The sequence below is a fragment of the Neopelma chrysocephalum genome, unplaced genomic scaffold (genome assembly GCF_003984885.1).
Source record: "Neopelma chrysocephalum unplaced genomic scaffold, ASM398488v2 Primary Assembly neopelma1_89, whole genome shotgun sequence".
NCBI classification, from domain to species: Eukaryota; Metazoa; Chordata; class Aves; order Passeriformes; family Pipridae; genus Neopelma; species Neopelma chrysocephalum.
The window spans coordinates 3,535,908-3,559,716 of record NW_020897751.1 but is presented as its reverse complement, the minus strand read 5'-3'; the positions used below and the strand labels follow the sequence as shown (position 1 = coordinate 3,559,716).

The 23,809-nt window shown below is 45.1% G+C and overlaps 1 protein-coding gene across 7 annotated transcripts; it reads left to right on the top strand.

The window, feature by feature from the left end:
* Positions 1–23,584, top strand: LOC113972196 (prosaposin). Of its 7 annotated transcripts, none has more exons than XM_027693014.1 (16): positions 1–104; positions 10,166–10,299; positions 11,295–11,369; positions 12,041–12,166; positions 12,418–12,612; positions 13,174–13,317; positions 13,869–13,925; positions 15,070–15,075; positions 16,704–16,817; positions 17,630–17,743; positions 17,934–18,120; positions 18,272–18,423; positions 18,589–18,630; positions 20,061–20,141; positions 20,651–20,758; positions 21,318–23,584. In XM_027693014.1, the coding sequence occupies exons 1-16, from the start codon at positions 50–52 to the stop codon at positions 21,351–21,353; spliced, it is 1,626 nt and encodes a 541-aa protein (XP_027548815.1). In that variant the 5' UTR covers positions 1–49; the 3' UTR covers positions 21,354–23,584. The 7 variants fall into 7 exon arrangements, with proteins under 7 accessions (XP_027548815.1, XP_027548814.1, XP_027548816.1 ...); XM_027693013.1 differs by having other exon boundaries at positions 15,067–15,075; XM_027693015.1 differs by lacking the exon at positions 15,070–15,075.
* The last annotated feature ends 225 nt before the right edge of the window (positions 23,585–23,809 follow it).

Genomic DNA, 23,809 nt, shown 5'->3' with positions numbered 1-23,809 from the left:
GCGGGCGGTGCCGGCGGCGCCGCATTGCAGACGGGCACGGAGGGCGATCATGGCGCGGCCGCTGCTCCCAGCGCTCCTCAGCCTCCTCGGGCTCCTCGCTGCCGGTGAGCCTCGGCTCCTTCCCCACCGCGCCCAGGGAGAGCTGCCCTCAGCGCCCGGCGTGCCCGGGATGGGGGAGTGGAGTGGTGGTGGTGGAGGGAGGGAGGCCGGTCCTAACGCTGTTTGTGTTCCCACAGCAGGACCGGATCCCAAAGAGAGGAGGAGGCGGCGGCGGCGATAGGGTGGTTTCGAGGGCGCCTTCGGGGGTGATTGTGGTGGAAGGGCTGTGTTTGGGGCGGTGGCGAGGGAATCGCCCAAAAATAGCGCCAGGGAGAAGGGAGGTCGGGGTGGTCCCGGTGAGGAACCGGCCTTTCCCGGTGCTGGTATGGAAATGACTTCCTGATCCTGTGCATCCACATCCGACACGGATCGGACGTCTCAGGCACCGTGTTGGTGGGGACTGCTCTTTCTGCCAGCAGCGCTGTTTATCTTCGTCATTTCAGAGAGAGATGGCTGCTAATCCTCTTGCAGATGGCGAGAGGTGGCCTTCGGTGTTGCATGTTTTCATTACTCCAGATGGAAAATTCCACTAATTTTGCTGCTTGCTGCCTCGTTACCTGTTGTTGCAGCAGTGGAAGTGCTGGGGGGAATAGCTGATATGCTCCTTTTAGCACTAGGGCTGGAGGTTAGAACAAGCAGTGCTTATGTTTTGTACATCGCAGAGGCTTGACAGAAGCGATGCGTAGTCTGACAGGAGTGCTAATACACCTTTGGGTTGTGGCATGGAATAGCTAGAACCCCCAAAATCGAAGGACTTGTACAGTGATGTGCACAATTACTCGGAGAATTTTCTTCTAATTGGGACTACTGTAATCCTAGAGCTTATTTGCTTACAAGGTTAACCTGCAGCATTTCACAAGTCAATTAAAAAAAAAAAAACCTGACTGGCTGTTTAAAGGCCACAGGAATAACCAACTGGCAGAGGACAGCAGATTATGCCTATGAAATCTTTCATGATTATACATTAGTCTTGTGCTTTATTCTGGTTTTAATGTCATAGAATGGCCTGGGTTGAAAGGGACCTTAAAGGTCATCTATTTCCAACCCCCCTGCCATGTACAGGGACACCTTCCCCTAGATAGACTGATAATATTTAATATGCTGATATGTGGACAGTGTAATGGAGAACTTCAGACTTTTCAGGCTGGAAGCAAGAAAGCAAATATCAGCTTTCACTCTGCATATTTACCTGCGTTAATAGTGTCTTTTGAGTCTGCTTTGCACTGAGGTAGCTGCCATCAGTTACCACTCCTACTGGGACCGTTTCCAAATCGCTAAAACCATTGCAGCTTCTTGTGCTTTAAAAGTGAAAAGGATTCACCTTGAAGTATCCACCAGCTTTCCCACTAGTGTATTTAGGGAAATTGTAATGAGAAACCAGTTCAGCAATGAGACTTCACTTGGCCTACCTGTTAAAGGCATGGTATGCAACTGAGTGTGGCAGGAGACTCGTCGGGCCTGTTTTTCTTTAGGAAGTCCCTGTTTTAACACAAATAAACACCCGTCTTTTCTCCACCAAGGTTCTGTTATGAATACTAATTGACTCTCTTATCGTGCAGATTTTTCTGAAGATTTTGCTGTGACAACCTGAAACACCGTTTTCGTCTCCTAAGCTCGTTAATTATCCGTGTAAAAATTTAGCCACCCTTGGCGTATCTTAATGGAGTCACTTGGCTGGCTTACAGGCCGTGAGGGTTTTTGGTTGACCTACTTACAGGGCTTCTGTGCATCTTCCCTTTAAGGGATGCACAAAGGAATTAAAGCAGGGTGGACAGGTCCTGGCATCTCTGGACCACTGATGCACACTCTGATTATTGCTTGTCTTTGAGGCCAGGAAAGAAGGAAGGCTGGGCGTGCTGTTGAAACAGCATTCAGTTTCTCTTTAGCTGATTTTTTTTTTTCCCCCTCCTTCTTTCTAAAATGAAAGTTAAGCTGGGAGTGGAAAGTACAAACTTTGAGGAAGTGATTATTTTACACCCCTTCCCAAAATAGTAGACTTAAACCTTGGAAGGAGGGCAGATTCAAGTTAATATATAATTCCTCCAGCAAACGCTGGTCAGAACATCTGGTGACAGGAAATTTGAAGGCTGAGTTAGCCTGGCTTGAATTTTCTGGAGGATGTGGATAAAGCAGATAATGGGACTGTGTTCTGTGGTTTGCAGGCTCGTTCTGGTTATGAGTGTAGTTCCTAACAGTAAATGCCAGGCTGGTGCAGCCCACTGCTGTAGGTTAAATTAGGAAGAGTGGAAGGTGTCTTGTCCCAGCCATGGTGTGGGCACAGGCCCAGGGCAGTGCCCATCCCTGTGCTGGCACCGCTGAGAGACCTCGAGGGCTGTGTCCAGTTCTGGGCCCTCACCCCAGAGAGACACTGAGGAGCTGGAGCGTGTGCAGGGAAGGGAATGGAGGTGGGGAAGGGGCTGGAGCAGCAGGAGCAGCTGAGGGAGCTGGGGGGGGCTCAGCCTGGAGAAAAGGAGGCTCAGGGGGGACCTTCTGGCTCTGCAAGTCCCTGACAGGAGGGGGGAGCCGGATGGGGTCGGGCTCTGCTCCCAGGGAACAAGGGACAGGACTAGGGAAAACAGCCCCAAGCTGTGCCAGGGAATGGTCAGGTTGGATATCAGGAGGAATTTCTTCCTGGAAAGGATGGTCAGGCATTGGCAGGGGCTGCCCAGGGAGTTGGTGGAGTCCCCATCCCTGGAGGTGTCCAAGGAACCACTGGACGTGTCACTCAGTGCTCTGGGCTGGGTAACAAGGTGACGATCAGTCACAGGATGGACTTGATCTTGGAGGGCTTTTCCAACCTAAATGATTCTGTAATTATATAAAAATGAAGGCCCTGTTTGTTGGAGGAATAACGGGGTCTGAGGCACCTCACAGCCGTCAGAACGCAGCGGCGCTTTGATAGCGCACCAGTCATGTGCCCTGGGTAAACCTGCCCTTGCACAATCCCTCCCTGTGTGCCGAGGAGGTTTATAAATAGAAAGAGTGGCTCTCGGTTGTGTCTGGAGGAGCTGAGCAGGCCGTTCTCCCTGCTTAGTCACGCCTGGCGAATGCACCATCGCATCCGCAGAGCTGCCCGAGCCCAGTGCGGGCTTTTTGCACTCGGGTTGTGCTGTTCCACGCACCACAGAGGAGCTGTTCTGGGAGCCTCCGAGCGCCCAGAGGATGGAGAGGGTGGAGCAAGAGGGGGGGAGCTTGTCAGCAAAACTCATTGTGTCACCTGATGCGGCTGAGGCTCTCCAGGAGGTTGGGCTGTGCTATTGCAGGAAAGGTTTTTCTGGTAGAAAATGCAGGAAGGTTTTTATTTTGTACCTGTGGGGGAAGCAGGACCAGTTACTGCTGCCTGCCCCTGGATTTTTGTTTCAGTATCTCACATAGATATGATTCTTCAAAGTAGGTTGGGGCAACGCCTTAGAACTGTATGACATAAAAAGGGGTTGTTTGTTTTTTCTTTACTCTTTCACTTTCTCTTTTACTTTTTTAATGTAGCAGCTTTTTTTTTCCCCCAATTAATTTGCTTCTATTAAGATATCAGAGTTCCTGTTGCAATTTAAAAGGGCTGCCTCTGTGGTCTTTGAAGTGTGAGTGTGTATTTTAGGGCAGTGCTTCTCTCTATTTGGTCGTGGGGCAGTGTTTGGTTTCAGATGTCAGATAGCAGATTTCCCCACTCTTTGTGGTGTGGATATGTTTACCTGGTGAAAGGGGGATGTTAAGTACAGGAATTCTGCAGAGACTCACATGACATCTGTCCCATCCTCCTCCCCCAGAAAACCCTCTCAAAGCAAAACCAGAAATAATGGGCATGGACAATAAGTATGTCCAACGTGTTGTGGTGTATTTCTACAGGGATCTGCAGGGAAAAATGCTTCTCATAACTTTTTGGGAATATCTTAATGTATTGTATGGGACCACTGTCTCCTGCTGACTGACTACCAGATGCCCTTGAACGTCCTGTTATCTCTTGTAGATTCTGTCATAGAAAAATCTCGGGCAGAAGTCAGGACCTGCTTGACAGTGACCTCTGGCCTGTCTGGAAATTACTCCCTTGCAACCTTTGCAGTAACTGGGACAATTTATTGGGACAGTAGAGGTGATTTTACTGTCTCAGCTCATCCAGTTCTCTGCTGTCTTTATTGTGATTTCTTGTACATACACGAACTGCTCCTCTTGCCATACTTGTCTGCTGGTGAGGGAAGCGAGGGAGCACCTGAGGCAGAAGCATGTACCAAAATGAGAGCTTGTTCCCCACTTTGAGGAAGAGCCTGGTTGTGGTTGTTAACTCAAAACTCATTTCTTCTGAATCACACTGGTTAGAAATGTTTCGTGCTTGGTTTTTCATCAGTAGATGTTGAACAGGAAGACTCTGATTTTTAACTGGAATGCTAATAACAGCCAGCCAGATTTCATCTAATTTTTCTGTAAATTGCCTGTAATCTCTCAAATATTGTGGTCACTTTACTGCCTCATTAATCCAGAGGGTAGTAACCCTCTGGCAAGAGTCACTGGTGTGTGATGTGGTTACAGCTTTTGAAGTTTTACTCATTAACTGACCAGAGAGGCTGTGGAGTATTGAGCCCTTCAGATAACTTCAGGTTGAGGTCACTCCTTGACTTGTAGACACTTTGTAAGACTTGGTGGTGGTAAGTTGATCCCTCTTGACTTCTTTAACTTGAAAACACTTGGCTTTTGCAGTTCTCAAAAGAAATGGGGAAAAGTCACTAACTAACAGAGCACAGAGTGGCAGAGACTGATAGATTCACTTGGTCTGTGGGTGTTTCTGGGAGATAAGGAATGGCCTTTTTTATTTTAACATTACTAAGCAAGTAACCTTGGAAAAAACATCCCCTCCTGATGAATATGTTAATATACTTGGACAAGTTAGACTGTTAAGGCATAAGAGTTGACAGCACCCCAAATTGTCTTTCACATTTGACTTCAACCCACTGAGGTGAAGAGCAGCTCAGTGCTTTCCTGTTTTGGGTCCTCCCCCCCCCCCAATTTACAGGTTAATTTTTCTGTAACCATGTTGCTCACAGCAGGGGTTTTCTAACAGTTTGGTTTGGAGGAGGCTGAAGCCTTCAAGTTGAATTCCTTTGTGTCCTGGGTGATAGTTTTCCAGTTCATCCTTTGGCTCTTTGGCGAATCTGGTCTGGCCCCTTCAAGTCCCTGTTCATAGAAACTTATATAAGGTATTAACTTTCAAGCACAATCACAGAAGTCTCATTAGTAGCTTCAGTACAGCTTTGGATGAGATTTCTTAGGATGCTTTTTTGAGAATCTTGGGGAAAAAAATCAGGCTGGCTCTCCCTGGAAGATGAGTAATACAAATGCTTGAGGGAATGGAAGGTTTTTCTCAAGACAGGTAATTACCTACCAATTTTCCTGTAGCTGTCCTTGCAGGATGGTAATCTAGACATTACAGCCATTATAAGACATTTTAGGTTCCTGTTTCCTGGAGAGGAATGATGAACTGAGCTGTGCTTCCACATGCATGGCTCTGTAGGCTTTCCAAGGAGAAAAGGTGGTATTTTCTGAGGGGGCTCTCACCTCTGCTGCCCTAAACCTGTCTGTATGTTCATGTTTCCATTCCAAGTGTGGAGGAAGGAGGTGAACATTAGCATTTGCTGCTTTGGAGAAGTGAAACAATGGACAGTTGCTGAAGTAAGTAGGATAGAACCACTGTGGGAGTGAGTTGCAGGTTTCCCTTTATCTTCACGGCCTTTAAACTGGTTTTTATGTGGGTTTCTGGCAGCTGTCACTTGCAGGACTGTGTTCCTGCTGTTTTGGCAGTGCTGGGGTGCTGACCTGGGCCTCAAATCAAATGATTCTCCTTCCTTTTCTGCTGTTACCCTTCTACCCTTGGAGTATTTTGATTGTGTTGTTGGGCTTCAGGCTTTCTGGGGCAGCACTTGTTCTGGGAGAGGATTTCTCTTGTCTGTTAGACACGAGTGTCACAGAGGTCAGAGTGGGTATAGATCTTTTTTCTCCTCCATTTTCTTGCACTGCTTAATTTAGGAAAAACTTGGTAGAGCAAAGGCCGTTTTTTGTTAAACTGAAGAAGCCACATCTCTCAAGCAGTTCAAGGAGGGAGGAACCAGTGAAGAGGACGACTAAAGAAAGACCCTGACCTTCACAGATAAACTTGTTCAGTGCTCTAAAAACAGTGGCTTGCAAGAACTTCAAGGAAGGGGGAGGGCAGATCTGGGTGGGCATGAGGTGTGACTGTTGAGAGCTAACCTACAGAGAAGGGAGAATTCTGTTTAAAAACGGATGACCTTAGATAAAGAACGATATATAAAGTAAAAGGAGGCCAGAGATAACTGTTATCCCTTTGGGTGTACCCAGCAAGCATTGAGAGCTGTCACTGTAAGTGACAGTACTTTGCTTTCTCTTGGGTTGCTGCTGGGGATGTGAAATGCCATGTTTAGGTGTTGCACCTCTTGCAGCAAAGGCTATTTGGAGGGAAGAAAACTGTTAAGAGTCAAAACTCTTTGTTCTGAGACAGCACAAGCTCTTAACATGCTTCATTGGCATATTTGCCTTTGTTGTAATGTAAGTTAATATATGATTGAAAAATGCTGTTTCATAATTAAATAGAACAGGCTAAAGGGGAAAAGCAGGAACAGTAAAGGATTTCAGGCTGTACTTTTCTGAATCTGCAAGATCTGAATTAATGCAGAGTTTTTTAGTTTTGTATGTTTTACCCAGGACGTTCAGAAAGGAAGGGTGGTGGATATTGTTGCAATGAAGGTGCATCCTTTGTATTGGACATCTAACAAAAGTATTCCCATGTGATAGAAAATAAACTAATACAAATTTAGCTCTATTTGAAGTCACTGTAGAAGATGGAAGAAAAGAAGCCACGATCAGTGTGTTGTCTTTGTTCTGTAGCTGCTTTCTAAAACGTGCCAGCCATGTGAGGCCCTGACAAACAGATTTGCCTGGTCACTCTTTGACCAGAATGATCTGTACTGAAAACATGGAATTTAGAGTTGTCTTCTCAGAAGGAAAGAACTTCCCCAGTGTCATTTGCAGCTGAAAGGGCACTGCTCTTCCACCATTTTCTGTTTCTGTAGGTAAGTGTTCATCTCATGCTGTAACTTATCCAGGTTTCCAGAGCCTGTGGGCTTCTTTTGATAAAAGTCTGTAGGTATAGTGGCATCTCCTCTTCCTCTGATGTTGTGCAGGAGTGAGGACTTTAAATGATACCAGTGAGAAAGTGTTTGGAGTGCTTGCTTCCATCCTAAAACTAGTTTTCAGTGTTCAGTGGCTTATGAACAGTTTTATTCTCATGCCTCACTGTCCCTTCTGCTCCCAAGTTCTTCTGAGATTGTCTTTGGCCCTCTGTAGGGGGTGGCAGGTAACATTAATGCCCTTATTCTCAAATTCCAAGTGACTTTGTGCCCAGTGGCAATGCTTTGAGCAGAATCTGAACAAAATGTGGCTGTGAAACTCCTCATTTTTCTCCTTACAAGCTGGTGAGATGGGATGCAGGGAAGCAGAGAAGTCAGAGGCATCAGTTAGTTAATACACTGTCAAAGATCAATCTAATTTTAAGCCTTTTTTTCCCCTCTCCTTGTGAACAAGTCAGAGCATTTGTGACTATGTGAGCATGTTTGATACAGAAGCCATGCAGCACGGAGTTTGTTAAAGATACACAGCCAAAAAAGCTGATCAGTAAGAATAAATCTGAAGTGTGGTATTTTTGTTACGCACTTATTAGTGACCTGTTATTAAGACTATGAGGAAGGAGCAGCTGAAGCAGCTGAGGTCGTTCTGCTGAAGCTGGTATGGATCTGAAAAGTCATACAATGACAGGATCTTAAAGAAGCAAACAGAACCTCAAAGGTCATTAAGAGGCAGATCAAACCAGTGCAAGTTACAGCACAAATGCCTCAGTTTGGCTTTTAAACATTCTCTTAGATCAAGATTTTGAGAAACTGCTTGGAATAACTGTTAATTTGAGTTATATAGTTTAGATTTGGAGTTTTACAGTAAGTTTCAATGTAGGGGCAGTAATTTCCTTTGATTTACAGAAATAAAGGCATAGGTTAAAAGCTTTACTTGTAAATAGTTGGGAGCCCTTAATTCCACTGTTTGAAGTCCAGGTCTTGCTTTACTTTATTCAGAGCTTGACTCTGCCTTCCAGAGCCTTCTTACCACTGTTCAATGCCAGTCTCTAAAAGAGAAGAATAACTTTCCCTCAACCAAGTGTATACTTGGTTATTGTCACCCTGCCAGAGCTGACAGCTCTTTGGCTGGCCAGTCTGACTTTGAAAATCAACTATTCTTATGTTCCCAGATCCATAATGCTGGAGTTTAGAATAGGCTGTAAATATTTTGCTGACCATACATTATTAGGAGCTTTGAAGTCTTTTTTTTTCCCCTACAGTTTCACAAGCAGTCCTGGTGTGCTGTCTTGCTCAGCAATAATGTGCAATCAGGGCTTTTTGCTGGGAGAGAGGGTGGCAAGCTCCAAGCTGTTGTGTAAAAGATTAAGTGTTCAAAGCACGTCTTTCTTGAAATAAATGGGTCATTCCTCTGAAATCCAGTGTAAACAGGCTTTATTAAATCAACAGCTGAGAAGGCTGCAGAATGCCACCTATAAAGCAGTGTTTGTGTGGCTGTTTGATGTGTGGTGGCTGTGCACCTGGTACATGCACTTGTAATTCAGCTGTTACATTGATCCCCTGATTGCTCAGAACAAGACATGAGAAATGGAAAAGTGATGGTTCATCTGCTGTAACCTTACTAGAAGTTTGTAGGGATGAAACAGCTTAACTCCTGCCTCTTGGCTGACAGTGTAATTTTACAGGATTTTGTCATGTGTAAACAGCATTGATGTAAAGATCCTCAACAACACCTGTACAGGTAATGGGTTAGAACAGGTTGGGTTTGTGTTTTGCTTTGGTGTTTCTGTTATTGTGAACTTTGACAGCAGTGCCTTATAGGCTTTGGACCATGGTAGATTTTGTTGGAACTTGTTTGCTGTAGGATTATAGGAGTTGTTTCTTCATAGGTTAGTGCAGCATAGGGCATTGCTGAAGAAACTGAGCCTGCTTGACAGATAGGATGGTTTTAGAACCTGGGAGCAGTTGGGTGTCCAGTCCAGACAGCACAATTAAAAAAAAAAAAGAAGCTTGGAAAGTCAGCAAAAAGGTGCAGTTGATTCACTTTTCCTCTTGCTTACTCATAGTGCAGATGTTTTACATTTCCTTAGGAAAACTGTCCAGAAATGGCATTCTGTGTTTTACTTGAAAACTTTATAGGTTTGGAAGGCAATTCCACGTGGAATGGGAGGTCATGTCCAGATAAGGACTGATACTTCTTTTCACCCCCACATGTATTTCTGTACACAGTTGAATTGCTGACCAAGAGAAAAAAAACAAAACAAGTATAAATAGATTTAGTGGTTTAAAAACTATGATAGAACATTCCTTGGGTTGTTTATTAAAACTTTCTGTTTATCATCAGTGTTTTGGTGTGTACCTACTCTTAAGTCTTCCATGTAATGTGTACATTGTTGTGGCTTCTAATCCAGTGAGTTTCCTCCCTCTCTCAGTAGCTATGTGAGAACAGGGTGGTTCACGTGGGAGGAGGAATGCAGACAGCAATTCCAGGCTGGTTCAGAGTTGAAGTGACAGTGGAACAGGAGAACAGGGAGGTTGTAGCCTTGGGAATCAGCTGTTTGAAGTGTAGATTTCTGCAATGAGCAGTTTCCCTGTTTCAAGTCATCTGATAGTTGTTATATGCTAAGCAAAGTGGCAGTTTGTATTTTGTTTGAATTTATTTTTTTTTAATAAAAAGTGATTGATGGTGGGAATATACCAAGGTGCTGAGGCTCAGGCACTTCACGAAGGAGCTTCAGCTGTTGTGGTTTTTCTCGTTCTTTGTGTAAATCTGTGTTTGGGGCTCATGTTTCAGCTCAAATTGCTGGATTGAAATGTGCTTAAAAAACATTAATAAACCAAAGTGATGTACTGGAGAGGAGGCGGTTACACTGCGCAGCGTTAACCTGCTTGCTTTGGAGCAGAAATCACTGAAGGATGGTTGTTTTTCTCTCTGGCAGCTGTGGCCAGCCCTGTGCTGTGGCAGAAGGAGTGTGTGAAGGGGCCGGAGGTGTGGTGCCAGAACATCCGCACGGCGTCGCAGTGTGGGGCGGTGAAGCACTGCCAGCAGAACGTCTGGAACAAGCCTGCTGTAGTGAGTACCCACTGCTCACACCTCTTCCCCCGCCGCCTGCAGCTGAGGTGGCTGGTTCCCACGTGCTGAGGAAGGTTTCCCAAGTCTCTGATTGGATTTAAGCATTACATCTGGCTCTGCTTTGATGGCTGTGCCTTAATTTAGGTGCTAGATAAAGGTTGCTTTTCACTGCTCTGCCTTGCACAACCTGTCTGCTGACTTCTCCCGTGACCTGTTGCACAATCAGGGAGCAATGTATGGAATGGAGCTAGTGGATTTCACTCGTTCCTCTTTATGCTGACCCTAATTCATGGAGTCCACTTGAGCAATGAGTTATTATGAAAACAGCTGTGTGCTTCTTTTGGTCTTTCTCAAAAGTTCATGTTCCAGCATATGCTAAATTATGAAAGCCATGACAAGTAGTGCTAGAAATGTTACGTTTAGTGCAGCCTTTCGAGTTGCATTTGCGCTAAAGGTGAGGGCTGCTTTACTAGGTGTAGCTGTAGTTTGGGGTATTGTTTCACAACTTTGTAGGGGGGACAAAGGCATTTTACTTACAGAGGCATTCAGTCCACACTGGCTATGTCTCTGCTGAGATATTTCAGTTTAGGGGAAATTAGGGGAAGGGAGGAATCTCAGAGCACAACTAAAATGAGTGAAGTTGCCTGGAACGTTCTTAGGTTCTAGCAAGTGTGAAGTCTCTGAAGAGTAAGGTAAAAGGTTCAGGAGAAGGCTTGTTGGGACAGTATGCTTCAAGGGACTGGGACTAGTTGAAATGAATAGGTAGTAGCATGCCAGCTTCTTCATGCCTTGTTGATTTACTGAAGAAACTGGAGCTGGACATGCTTGAGGTAGCCTCACTCTTTGTTTGAAACACCTCTTCCCACCCCAGCCTCAGCCGGTATTTCTTCCTTAATTTCCATTCTAAATGCAGTGCTTGGTGTTTGTGTTATTTGCACCCTGCCCTTACAGGCACTTAAGTCTTTCTCAGAGTAACTGTCTGCTTCTCTCTCCAGAGCAGTATCCCCTGTGACTTGTGTAAGGAGCTTGTGACGGTGGCTGGCAAGGTTTTGAAGGATAATGGCACTGAGGTAAGCAGAGCTCCCTTTCTCCTCACCCCAAAACACTCTGATTTCGTGGACCTAACAAGATCTCGTGATTAGGGGGTGGAACTGTTGGCTGTGTTGTTTTCCTAACCGAAGCAGCAGATGTTGAAAGGGACTAGAGTACATGGGAAAAGGCTTTTAAACAGCCTCTACTGGTTTAGAAATTAGCAAATTCTAGAGCCTCTCATGCTTTAACACATCCCTGATTGACTGTAGGTGGTTAATAAAATTGTTCTTGTGCCAATGGGCTATCAGCCTTAGAAGGTGGGATACTGCAGACTCTAGAAGTGGATGATCACACCAACTGGTCTTTGACTTTGAGGGCACTTTACTCCCTTTTTCTTTTGTGAATCTGTGAATACGTTGTATAAACAAAGTCTATAATTTCACTTCCTCCTCTTTAAATGTAAATGTTCTCCTCTGGCAAGGCCTTGCAAGCAGTACTGCATGTTTTCACTTTGGCAGGGTCTCATCAAAGGTCAGGACTGAGGAAAATAGACTTACAGTGTAAAACCTCAGTCTAGTTGTGCTTCCCACTGCCTGGACCTATCTGAGTCCAAGGAGCCTGTTTTAGGCTTTGTATTGTGCATTTTGGGAATGGAAAGAGCATTTGAGAGAGAGGGATAATCTATCCATGCCTACCTCATCTTTCGCAGGAGGAGATCCGCTCTTACTTGGAAAAGACGTGCGAGTTTCTTCCTGACCAAGGCCTGGTGTCTGAGTGCAAAGAAATTGTGGATTCCTACCTACCAGTTATCATGGATATGATCAAAGAAGAGCTAGTAAGTAGAAAATTTTCGACCACTGTGCTCCTGTGATGCCCAGATTTCTCTTCTGCATGGGATTGTGCATATGATCCTTCAATCCCGTGTGGATCACTGGTGTTGCAGTGAGTAGTGTGAGTTTGAAGCCTGCTTCCTTGCTGTGAAACATTTTCCCCATCTGTCATGTTTCAGCTGAATGACTCTATTCTTAACTTCATACAAAAGCAACATGAGTTTGGAGCTTTATGAGTGTATCTTGTCCCCCCTAGGATAAACCTGAGGTTGTGTGCAGTGCCCTCGCCCTGTGCCAGTCCCTTCAGAAGCACCTTGCAGCCATGAAGCTTCAGAAACAGCTCCAGACCAACAAGATTCCAGAGCTGGATTTCTCTGAACTGGCATCCCCGTTCATGGCTAACGTGCCTCTTCTCCTCTACCCTCAGGACAAGCCCAAGCAGAAGCCTAAGGTAAGGGTGCAGGGCTGTTCCAGTGTGGACCCTGTGTCTAATCTTGGATTAAGTTCTACAACTGTGCTCCTCGAGGGAAGCATTTGTCTCTCTGAATGTAGAGGTTGATTGGAAAAGAACAAATAGTTGACAAAGGGGAGTAGATGAGCCAATGAGCTTGGGAGCAGAGGCTGAGTGTTGGTAGCAAGGCAGAGTGTGGGAGTTAAACACTGAGTGGGTGCAGAACAAGCTGCTGTGGGTGAAGCTGGTAAGATCTATGCCAGATTTGGAAACCTTCCCGCTGTGGTCTGTAACAAAACCAAGAGATTCTGAAGATTGGGTATCTTAACTGTTATCTCGGTTTTGAAGCCAAGTATGTACCTAATCTCCATCTAGTGGCTGGTGCACATACCAGCAGTAGCTTGTCTCTTTATTATCTCAGGCTTTAAAGTATTCTACACAGTATTTACTAAGGTTTGTAAACAGCTCAAAATAGCTTGTAAAACTTGATAGGAACAGAAGCTTCTACAACGTGTTATGAGAAGTTATGTCAACTTCGGTTTCCTTTCCTTCTTTGTCCAGGTGAGTGGGGATGTGTGCCAGGATTGCATTCAGCTGGTCACTGATGTTCAGGAAGCTGTGAAGACAAACTCATCTTTTGTGAAGTCTTTGGTTGCTCATGCCAAGGAGGAGTGTGACCGTTTGGGACCCGGAATGTCCGATATGGTGAGCTGTCCTTTTTAGTTGAAAAAAAATTGTTCCTGAATGCAAACACAAAATAGTTTGTTCAGGGCCTTAATCCCCTCTATTGTATTCTCTATTTAATAACACAAAGGAGATTGTGTTCCATGTAGGATACACAGTATAATAGTTACATAGTATAACAGTAACACTGAAATTGTAAACTTGATGGTCAGGAAAGTTGAGGGGGTGTATGGGACTGGGGAGGAGGAGAAAGACACTCCAGATTGCTTCTAACCCTTAAGGGCCTTTTTCACCAAAATGATCTGGCAGGGTAATATGGTCATATCAGTAGGGGGAGGGCTTTTTGCCCTCAGTGGAAGAGAGAAGGACTCCTCAGATAAGCAGTTATCTGTGATGTGATTGTGTAATCTGAAATGCTGTCTTGTATTTGGGACAAGCTCTGAAAGACAGCAGAATAGTTATTAAGTAGAGCAGGTAAATTAATGCCTTGAGATGTATTAGAAAATTCTAGATGAACTCTACAGCACAAGTGGTTTGATAGTCACAAGACTTTCTTTTCCCCCTTCCTGCAGTGCAAGACCTATATCTCTGAATATTCTGACTTGGCTATCCAGATGATGATGCACATGGTAAGATCAGCAGAATATAGTAATTGTTCTCAGTTAATTTTTCTGATTTGTGTAGCTAACTTCTTTGGAAACAGGGATCACGTGCTGCAGTTAAGCCCTGGGGAGAGCCCTGTAAGTCTGGGTGTTGATGCTTTGAACTTGGCATTTAATTGGATAATGATTTCAGTTTCAGAATGCTTTCTTTAGCACTTCCTTTCATTTCACAAGGAATTCACTTCTGTGGTGCAAAAGGCACTTGAATCCTTTGAAATGTGGAAGATACATTACTCGTGTTCCTTTATACTCTTTTTATCTCAGTCCTGTACTTACACCACTTCCCCCTTCCCCACCAATATTAGAGTATATTAGAGTTGTCTGTCACAGTGTTGCAAAATTAGTTCAAGTGTTGCTTCTTCCTGAAGCAAGACTAAACATCCTTCTCCTGGAGCTGCTATCTGGAGGCCCTACTCTCTGGGCTCTTTGATAGACCCATGGAAAGGGAGTAGTACTGCACCAGCTCTGGTCTTCTGCAGCAACATACATTTCCCTCTGACCACCTCCATAGCACCTCTTTGTATGTGCTATGATCTCACAGCCTTAAAAAAAAAAAAAAGAAGCCTTTCCTAGGGGATGCAGTCCCTAGGTGCCACAAGTAACATAACAAACCATAGGTGAATTTCTGAGTAGAATATGTGGCCGACTTGAACCTGAATTTGGCAACACAGTGGCCTTTTTTTGTTTCCACTTGCTAAAGGCTACTTAGAAGCTCATCCTGTTTCTTAAGCATTTGTTGAGGGGGAAGTCAATCTTTGTTCTAGCAACACTTGGTTTCTCATTTTGAGCATTGCAATGCAGTGTGGTGTTAGTACCTGAAATTGGATTATGACCACACCTTGCATCCGTCTGAGTGTTGTCCAGACTCTTTGGAGGTAGTGTTTTGCCCAGGATGCCTTAATAACTACAAATGAGTAATGCTGGTCAGCACTGTGCAATTAAATGTGAATTATCAGTGCTAAGGATCTTTGGGGTGGGGACTGTGTCATGTGCCATTATCTTCATGGAAAGAATATATGCAGTTCCAAGTGCTTGATGTGTTTTCTCTCTTAACTGTTATCTTTAATTTCTCCTTTCCTCCTCTGTCTCCAATCTCCCCTGTCAACAGAAGGATCAGGTATGTGAGCACCTTGCCTGTGATGATAGCCTGCTTGTAGTTCACCTTTTACTGTTAAAGGGCTTGTAGTTCACTTCTTGCTCTATTAGCTGTGTACATGGTGTGACTGTACTCAGTGTTGACAGATACAAGGGATATTTATGTCATTAAAACAGAGAAAGACTCTAGGCCTCTTCCAGTGCATCAGTCCTACTTCCAGCTCCAGATACCAGCTTGTGCTATGAAGATTTCAGCTTGATTACGCTTTGGCCAGTAGAGCAGGAAATGTGATCCCTCTCCTAGAAGAAGGACAGATGTGGACAAAGCAATGCCAGTGGCTCCTGTCAGCTGCTGGCCTGAAGTCTGGACTCAAAGGGGTTTGAGCGAAGCTGCCCTGGGGTCTCTTCTTGGTTAACCTTTAAATCTAGGACAATGGTATAGATGTTTAAAGTACATGAACTGAAAAGATGTGGGAGGCCTTTAGGCTCCTGCTTCCTAGAGTGATTTGGACTTTTAATTCACCCAGACCTGCGAGACCTTGTGTCTGTCATCTCTCAGTGAGAGAACGTGTGTATGTGGGTGTTGCTGTAACATTAATATCTAGAATTGCTTCTTACAATGCATGAACCAAAGGGCTTGACTTAAAGGTGCTGCCTGGAGTAGTCTGAAGTAGCACAGTGTCTTTGAGATGCTGCTTTTGCCTGTGCATGAGGTTATGGCATGTGATGTATTAACTCTGGCATAAGCCTCTTCTGTAGGAAGCTTGTGACAGGGTGGGATATTCTAATATTCTAATTACCTGTAGGACCAAGGGTCTCTTTTTTTAGCTTAAGTAGACTTCAGGTGGGAAAATTCAAGTTTTGTGTCTTGCTCTGTACAACCTTTGTCACTTTGGGTATCATGTGACCTCCTTAGTGCAGTTAGCCTCATGTCCAGCATTTATTTTTGCATTTGGTAGTGTATGCTTCCAAAACCTTTGAGAAAGACTCAGAAAGCCTTTTTAAAGACTTTGTTTCTGTTTGCTGTTCTCTTACTGTGAAAAGAACACTGGAAATACAGTTATTGCAGTAAAAATGGTTAGGCTAAGGTTTTAACAAGCTTAACTTTTGTTTCTTGTAGGCTGTGTTCAGTAATGCGAGAAACTGTTTCTGTTTGCAGAATGTGATGTTACTGACAGCTTTAAAGAAGGTAGTTTGAGATGAGGAAAGAAGTCCTTTTTTCTAGGCATTTCTTTCAGCTTTTGGGTGAACTCTGAAGTCAGAATAATTGGCCTCTTTGTGATTACTTAAAGCTGGGGAGCAGCTTTGTGGATGCAGGTCTAAAGTGACGCTGGTGGCCTGTTTTGGTGTTGGTAGCTCTTAAGTCAACTCCTTTTGAAGGGCTTGCATAGTGTGGCTGATGGTAAATGGGGTTTTTAAGTGGGGTTTTTAACCTCTTCCTCTTTAAAAGGAACTACTATATTTCACCTGGTAGCTGTCCTGCCTGTAACCATATCAAATGCTTTGGCAATACTTGGAGTAGAAGTAGTCATGAAACTTCTGGTTGTGTTGGAACCTTTTAAAACTTTGTTCTCTGTTCCTGCTCACAGGCTCTGTAGAAAGAGCAGAGTCTTCTAGACTTTAAAAAATTGCTTATGCATCTTTTTCCAGCAACCAAAGGACATTTGTGCCATGGTTGGGTTCTGTGCTTCTGTGAAGTCTGTCCCCCTTCAGCCTCTGGTGCCAGCTCAAGTGGTTCATGAGGTGAAAGTGGAAACTGTGGAGGTAAAATGGACTTTTTGTACTTATAAGCTTTGCTTTCCTTTTTGCTTTAGTGTAACAAACTGACAGAAAAATATGAGCTTTTATGCACAGAATAATCCAAGTCTTCCTGCATATAAATTCCTGGCCTCCTCTTGTTTCTGATGGTGATTTGTGAAGTAGGAGAACCATTTTATTTGTTAGAACAGCAGAGCCTACAATGAGCCAAAGCTACAAGGTAATGCTTCAGGACTGAAATGGGAACTCTTGTTCCAGCAGTTCTGAACGACACCTCAAATGCAAATTGCTCACTTTGAGTTTTGCTTTATGTTTGAAGTTATGCTTCGATCCCTTTTAATAATGGGGCAGCACTCTGCTTGTGCAGGTGAGAGATCAGAGTCAGAATGCTGAAGTTCTGAGTTTGAAGAAGTGCCTTGGCTTCTCCAAAGGTTTCCTTTGCAATCAGGAGGGTGCTCTCAATTCTAGGAAATTTTGTCCTCAGTTAATGTAGTTTAAAAACCACTATATATTTCCCTTGACTTCTGTCTCTGTAGAATTGCTTTTTTCTCTGTGTCTACTAAATTCAACTCCCCTCCTTATACAGCCTGGGGATTGTAGTCTTAATTAGTCATACAAAGTGCCTGTTCATTCAGAAGAGCTTTTTCCTGAGAACTTTTGACGTTGGGCTTGAGTTCTGTGTGACCTTTTAAGTACAGCTCCAGGTAAAGGAGTGTGCTGCACGTGAATGCTGTTAAACTGGTCTTTTAGGAGTTTTGTCCCTGTCAAGTGTGGTCCAGTGCTGATTTATTGTTTGTGTGTTTCTTCTGTGTACTCAGAAGGCCTCAGTTCAAGAGAAGGCCTCAGTTCAAGAGAAAACTTTTTCCGTGTGTGAAATCTGTGAGACCATGGTGAAAGAAGTGACTGGCCTCTTAGAGAGCAACAAGACAGAGGTGTGTAAGTGGTGGGTGTGGTACCTCTTCCTAGGCTTTGGCTGAAAGGGGGCTGTGTTGGAGGGGGAAGGGAAGTTAATTTTATTGCCTGTCTTCATGACAGCAAAACTTCTGTCCTAGGTGGGACAGAAAAGACATGCTTATGAAATTTCTGTCCCTCATTTGCCACTCACCCTCCTTTGTGCTTCAGGAGGAGATTGTGCATGAAATGGAAGTGGTCTGCCGCCTGTTCCCAGGAACTGTCAAAGACCAGTGCAAGGACTTCATAGAGGTCTATGGCCAGGCTGTCATTGACATGCTCTTGGAGGCAACGAATCCTGAAGCTGTGTGTGTTATGCTGAAATGCTGTGCAGCCAACAAGCTTCCACAGCAGCCAGGTGGGTGGTGAGGAGTCTGGTGTTCAAAAGGAGCCGGTTCACCTGTGATGAGGTCTCTTTTAGGACGCTTTGCTGATGGCTGCCTCCTTCTGCTTGGGGGGGAACTACCTAAGCGCTGATGTTTGGTTTGTGTTTTTATTTTCCTTCTCAGTTGTAGTGAAACCTGCAGGTGGCTTCTGTGATATCTGCAAGATGGTGGTGGCTTATGCAGACAAAGAGCTAGAGAAGAATGCCACGACAGCTGAAATCGAAGCTTTACTGGAAAAAGTGTGTCACTTCCTGCCAGAGTCTGTCAGTGATCAGGTAAGGAGTTTGGGCAGGAGGCCGACTAAAAAGCCATGGTCTTGTTGAGGGTTGGGAACTGTCCTTGTTGATTTGTTGTGTTTACGTGGGTCCTACAGTGACAGTTATGCTTAACCTCATTTTCTGAGTGTTTCACCTGATATTTTGTCTACATGCTAATTTTAGGTCCGTCCCTCAAGTGTCTCTGCTTCTGCTGTAAATGCTCAGGTACTCATAACAGAGGTCTCTGTGTTTGGCCAAATGCCTTGTCCGTGGCTGGAGACAAACTGTCCGCAGGTGCAGCTGGGACTGGCTTCTGTCCAGCAACCTGATCCTTCCCAGGTTTTTCCCCTTTGTTAGCACAACAGCTTCTAATGTGCAGCAGAACAAAAAAAGAGGGAACAGGCTTGATCTGAGCCAGTGGAATGACCTCACAGGCCTTGCTGTGTGGCAGCCTGCCTTCCAGTCAGGACAAGGCAGATGGAGGTGAAGAGAAGGGAGTCCTGGAACACTTTGGGTTGGAAGGGACCTTAAAGACTGTCTAGTTCTAACCTCCTCCTATGGGCAGGGGCATCTTGCAGAGCATTTGGGAAAACTAGAGAGCCAGTATCTCTTGTTGATTCTTACAAGAGTCTTCTCAGCTAGAAGCTGGGAGAAGTTTGGGATGCAGAGGGATTAGGTTTTCTCACTTCCCATCCTTGGGAGTTGGCAGTCCTTTGAATAGATGGAGGCTTTTAAAGACCTGAATTGATTGGCTGGATTGTTGTACTAATTTGCAGTCAGGAAAGGTTTGCCTGGAAATCCTCTGAGAACAGTGGGGGGGAACAGCTGAAGGTTTTATTTTTCCCTCAACACTGATCCTGTTCAGGGGATTAATGGAGTAATTGGAAGTAGGCTGGCTTAATTCCATTGAGACACCTGTGGGACTACCACTATCAAGATTTACCTGGAAATCTTATTAGGTGGCTGCTGAGTGTCAGCAAGTGGCAACTGCTTGTAAGTTTACCAGTGATAGAATATACAGACTTAAAGCAGCTTTGGAACAGCTCTTCCTGCTGCGAGGCTGTTTAATAGCTGTGCTTGATTTATTAATGGTGCTGTTAGTCTCTGCTGAGAGCAGCATCTTCCTGAGCTCTGGAGGCGGCCTCTCCACTAGGGGGAGAGAGACTGTTCCGGATGGGAAGTGCTCCTGCTGCTGCCTGATCTGAAAGGAATGGGAACTCCTTGGGTAAAAGTGCTTGGGAGTTGTTGCTTCTTTGCTGCTGTTCTGCTCAGGATGTTTGTCTCCAGCTGGTTCCCTGTGCTTTCCTCTTGGGACAGCAGTGATCTCCACAATCAGAGACTAAGCTTTGCAGTCAAAGCTTATCCTGCTTGGTTCTTTTCCCAAAGTCTGTCCTGTTTGGTTCTCTTCCTTTTGACCTTTCCCTTCTCTCCTCATAACCTGTCTGCAGACAGCTGCAGGCAGGTATGAGCTGGTAAAAAACTGTGTGGTAGGTGCCATGCTGAGTCCTTTTCCATCTGCAGAGCTCAGCCCTCTGCTTTATCCCTTTTGACAGTGCTGTTGAGGTGTTTGGGGTAGCCTGCCTGCTGCAGACCACATATTCCTCTTCTTTCAGGGGCTCTAACAGGAGAATCTCTCAACCTGTGCTTTGTTACAGTGTGTTCAGTTTGTGGAACAGTATGAACCTGTGGTTGTGCAACTCCTGGCAGAAGTGATGGATCCCACTTTTGTTTGCACTGTGAGTATTGCCTTTGGTTTTGTTGAGTGCAGGCTCTGATACAGTCCTGTGTGCCTTCCAGTGCCCAGCACATGGCAACTCTGCTGGAATAAGAATCAGCACACTGAATGCTTGGAGCAAATGTGGTTGTGCAAGGCCTGGGGCTCAATGGACAGCTGAGTGCCAGCCCAGTGCAGGGAATGACAAAAGGAAAGATCTGCCACTGCTGAGCTTCAGTGACAGGGTGTGGTGTGCCCTGAATGTGGTGGGGAGGTTAAGTGGCACTTCTTGAGAAAAGTCCCTCTCTGTTTTTTGAAACTTGATATGAAAAAGGAGTTGTGGTAACTTAATTCTTCCCTGTGTCAGATCCCAGCTTCATGGCTGCTCATTCAGCTGCTGCTGTGACCTCCATGAGAGCTCCTGCACCCACCTCAGTGGAGCTTCCACACTCACTCAGGTGTAAGGATGGCCTTGGGATCTCAGGGTGCAATTAAAAAGGTGCTGACTCTCTCTTGCTGTTCTTTTCACAGAAACTCGGAGTCTGTGAATCAGCTAAACAGCCTCTCCTGGGGGATGATGCTTGTGTCTGGGGTCCAGGTTACTGGTGTAAGAACATGGACACTGCTGCTCAATGCAATGTACGTAAAGCAGGGCTCTGCCTCGAGCTTCCTATTGATCTTTGATAGCTCCTTAATGGCCACTTTCAGGTTCTACCACAGTTGGAAGTGGGTGTATTCCAGTTTAAAAAAGCAGTGGGGTGCTGGCTTGATTAGAGGGTCTTTCATAGGCTTTAGCTTTCTCAAAGCTGACTTTCCTCTACATTTTGTTCCTATCCCCACCTGCCTGCTGGTATTTCAGAACTTATAGTAAAGTACAGTGTCAGCTTTATATGTAGTCAGTGGTCCTGCAGCAAACAGACCATGTCTCATGATCTCTCATCAAGCTCTAAAAATTGGCTTCCAGCATTGCTTTCTCTGCCAGGCTTTAGTGGCTAAGGGTCATCAACCTTCTTTCCTGAAGCTTCTGGGTGGGGACGAGGATGTTATTTATTCTAGTCCATTTCAAAATCGCTTATTTTAAGAAAAGCAGATTTGCTCCCGAGATCTTGGCTCAGAATCAGGTGTTGAATTGTGTAGACACACGCGGGTTTGCAAACAGACTCTTTTCCACTAACATCAACTCTTGCTTTCCCTTTAGGCTGTTGATCACTGCAAACGCCACGTGTGGAACTAGAAGAAGAATTTCCAGTTCTGAAAGTTTGCCATGGCTCTTAAAACATGTGGGCCGAGATTGGCGGAGAGCTGTATCTCACCTGTCCCTCCTCTCTGCCTCGTTAACAATTTGACCTTCAAGTTCCTTTATTGTAACTCTTCTGTAGCAGTGCTGCTGTTGAAGGATCAGATCTTCATCGTTGACTTAACAAAGATATTTCTGATTGTACAGTTTAACTCATTATGCTCCTAAAAATAGTCAGTGTGTTGTAGATTTTTTTTTTTTTAATTGGTAGGCTGAAGTGTTTTTTAGGTGCTGGGAAGAATGACAGAGAAGATGAAATGAGACAAGGCTCTTATCTTTTAATTTAAAAAAAGGTCAAGGTAGCGACTAAACTTTCAAGTGTCTTTCTGTAGGGGAGCATTGGGAAGATTTTACATGCTTTGCATTTTTAACATCTGGCTAGAATGTTAATTTTCTGTGTATGGGAACTCTTAAGGGATAATGTTGAATCCGGGAATCCCTTCGGCTGGAATTTTCAAAGCTCTACAGATGCAGAGGAGGGGGCTTTGTGTGCCCAGCCACCTTTCAGAGTCACTGGTAACCTAAAGAGGTGCATTTGAGTGATCACGCTTTTGCGTTGGAGCGACCACGCTTGTGGCTCGTGGTGTTGTTATAGCTGAGGAAAAAACCCTCCCTCAACCTTTGATCACATCCTTTTGATTTCCTTAAGCTCCTGGGTCTAAGCATGGGTGTTCTGCTGCCAAGCCCTATCCGGTGGGATGTCAGTCTTTTGAAGCATGCTGACGTTACTTAAGGAATGACTCCCTTTTTTTCCATATCCTAGTTGCTCAATTCTGCTTAGTCTTGCAGCTTCCCACATGCAGCCAGGCTGGGTGCCGAGGATTTGGGAGATGGAGGAGGAACAAGTCAGCAGGAGCTGTGCACATGTCAAAGGGAGTTCAGCATTGAGGGTGGAACGTGTGGAGAAATGGGGCTTATTGTAAACTGCCCATTTGTTCCTTGATCTGCTTTTTCTCTCATAGCATATTTCAGTCATCTAAAACTTCAGAGGTGCTCTGAGGCTCGGGGGCAGTTTCCCCTGCTGCCACCTGTTCTCACTGACCCCCTCCTGAGGAAGTGCAGCAAATAGAGATGGCAAATGGTAGGAACACTGTAGTAGGTATTGGAAGCTCTGCTGGCACACCTCACAGCCTGCCTTTCACACCTCTCTGAAATTCCACTGAAATGCCTGAAATCCCCAAAAAAACCCTTCAAGGCAGGCTGCTTTCCTGGGAACATGTCAGGCCCTTGGGAGTGAGAATCTTGTATTGCTTGAGACAGACCTTGGATTTGCTGTGTAATTCTGATCAAGTTAATCCCCAAAACACTGGATCAAAACAGAGGCACCAAAGTAGCTCTGAGGAGACCTTTGGGAAGGAGCAGCTGGGCAGATGAGGAGCTTTGAAAATTCCAGTCCTGTTCAGAAAGGTGCTGCTAACTCCTGCTGTTTCTGTGGTGTCTGGGATGAGCAGGAGCTCCAGTTACAAAGCTGTAGCAGCAAGCAGACTGTTTTTCATTGGAAAACCACTGGAGTGCAGGTTTTTATTTACTCTGTACATACTAAATGCCTGGGCAGTGCTGACAGATGGCAACAGAGGTTTGTCTCTTCTGTTTGCTGAATGCTTCAAAAGAAAAGAAAATGCTTCAAAAGAAAAGAAAAAGGAAAATTTCCCCTAAAGATATAAAATACCTGCAGCTTTCTGTCTTGGCAGGCTTGTGCAGTGTTCTGGTGGTGTATCCCAGTTGGGGTAGATACAGCAGATAGGGAATGGGCTCTTCCTTTGGCATCGCTGCCCTGGAGGGATGGGTTGTGTTACACCCCGGTGTGGTAGGATGGTATTTGGTGTTTTAAACGGGACAGTGTTCTCTTAACGTGGATCTAATGGGGGGGAGGTGGGGCTGCATTGGCAACTGGACAGGCTGGGAAGGTTTTATTTTTCTGGGGTTTTTTAGCAGTGGAGGATCCATGCTGGCGAGCTGCGGGGCGAGGTGAGCTGGGGAAATCCTGTGCTGCCACTGGGAGTCCCTGTAGTTTTCTCCCTTCCTGTGGACTGTGGCACCTGACCCGCTTGAGTCGTGCTGGGGAAACGTGCAGTTGCTTTCTGAAAAAACAAAACACATTGTCTTGATTTTTTTTTTTTTTGCACAAAAGCTTCCCTAATGAACAATAAAAACTTCTGTAAACTGGTTAAGACTGCGTGCTTCAATTCCTCGTGTGCTGGTTGCCAAAGGATCTTGTTTAGCTTCCCCTTGGCTGCATAGCCAAGAGAGAAGGCACATCGCAAGGTGTCACTGGGAATCTGGGACTGGATGGGTTCAGGTTCCCATTAAGATGCTGTTGCCTTGCAGGCTGCGTGTCCTATCAAGCCTGTCTGTTCTGCTGAGCGAGGTGGGAGGTGGAAGAGGCTTGCCTG

Bases quoted from the DNA above. Each gene is read 5' to 3' on its own strand.
- LOC113972196 (XM_027693013.1), top strand. From the start codon at position 50: ATGGCGCGGCCGCTGCTCCCAGCGCTCCTCAGCCTCCTCGGGCTCCTC. The intron at 12,613-13,173 runs GTAAGGGTGCAG...TTCTTTGTCCAG, and splicing joins AGCCCAAGCAGAAGCCTAAG to GTGAGTGGGGATGTGTGCCA. The intron at 18,424-18,588 runs GTAAGGAGTTTG...TGCTAATTTTAG, and splicing joins CAGAGTCTGTCAGTGATCAG to GTCCGTCCCTCAAGTGTCTC.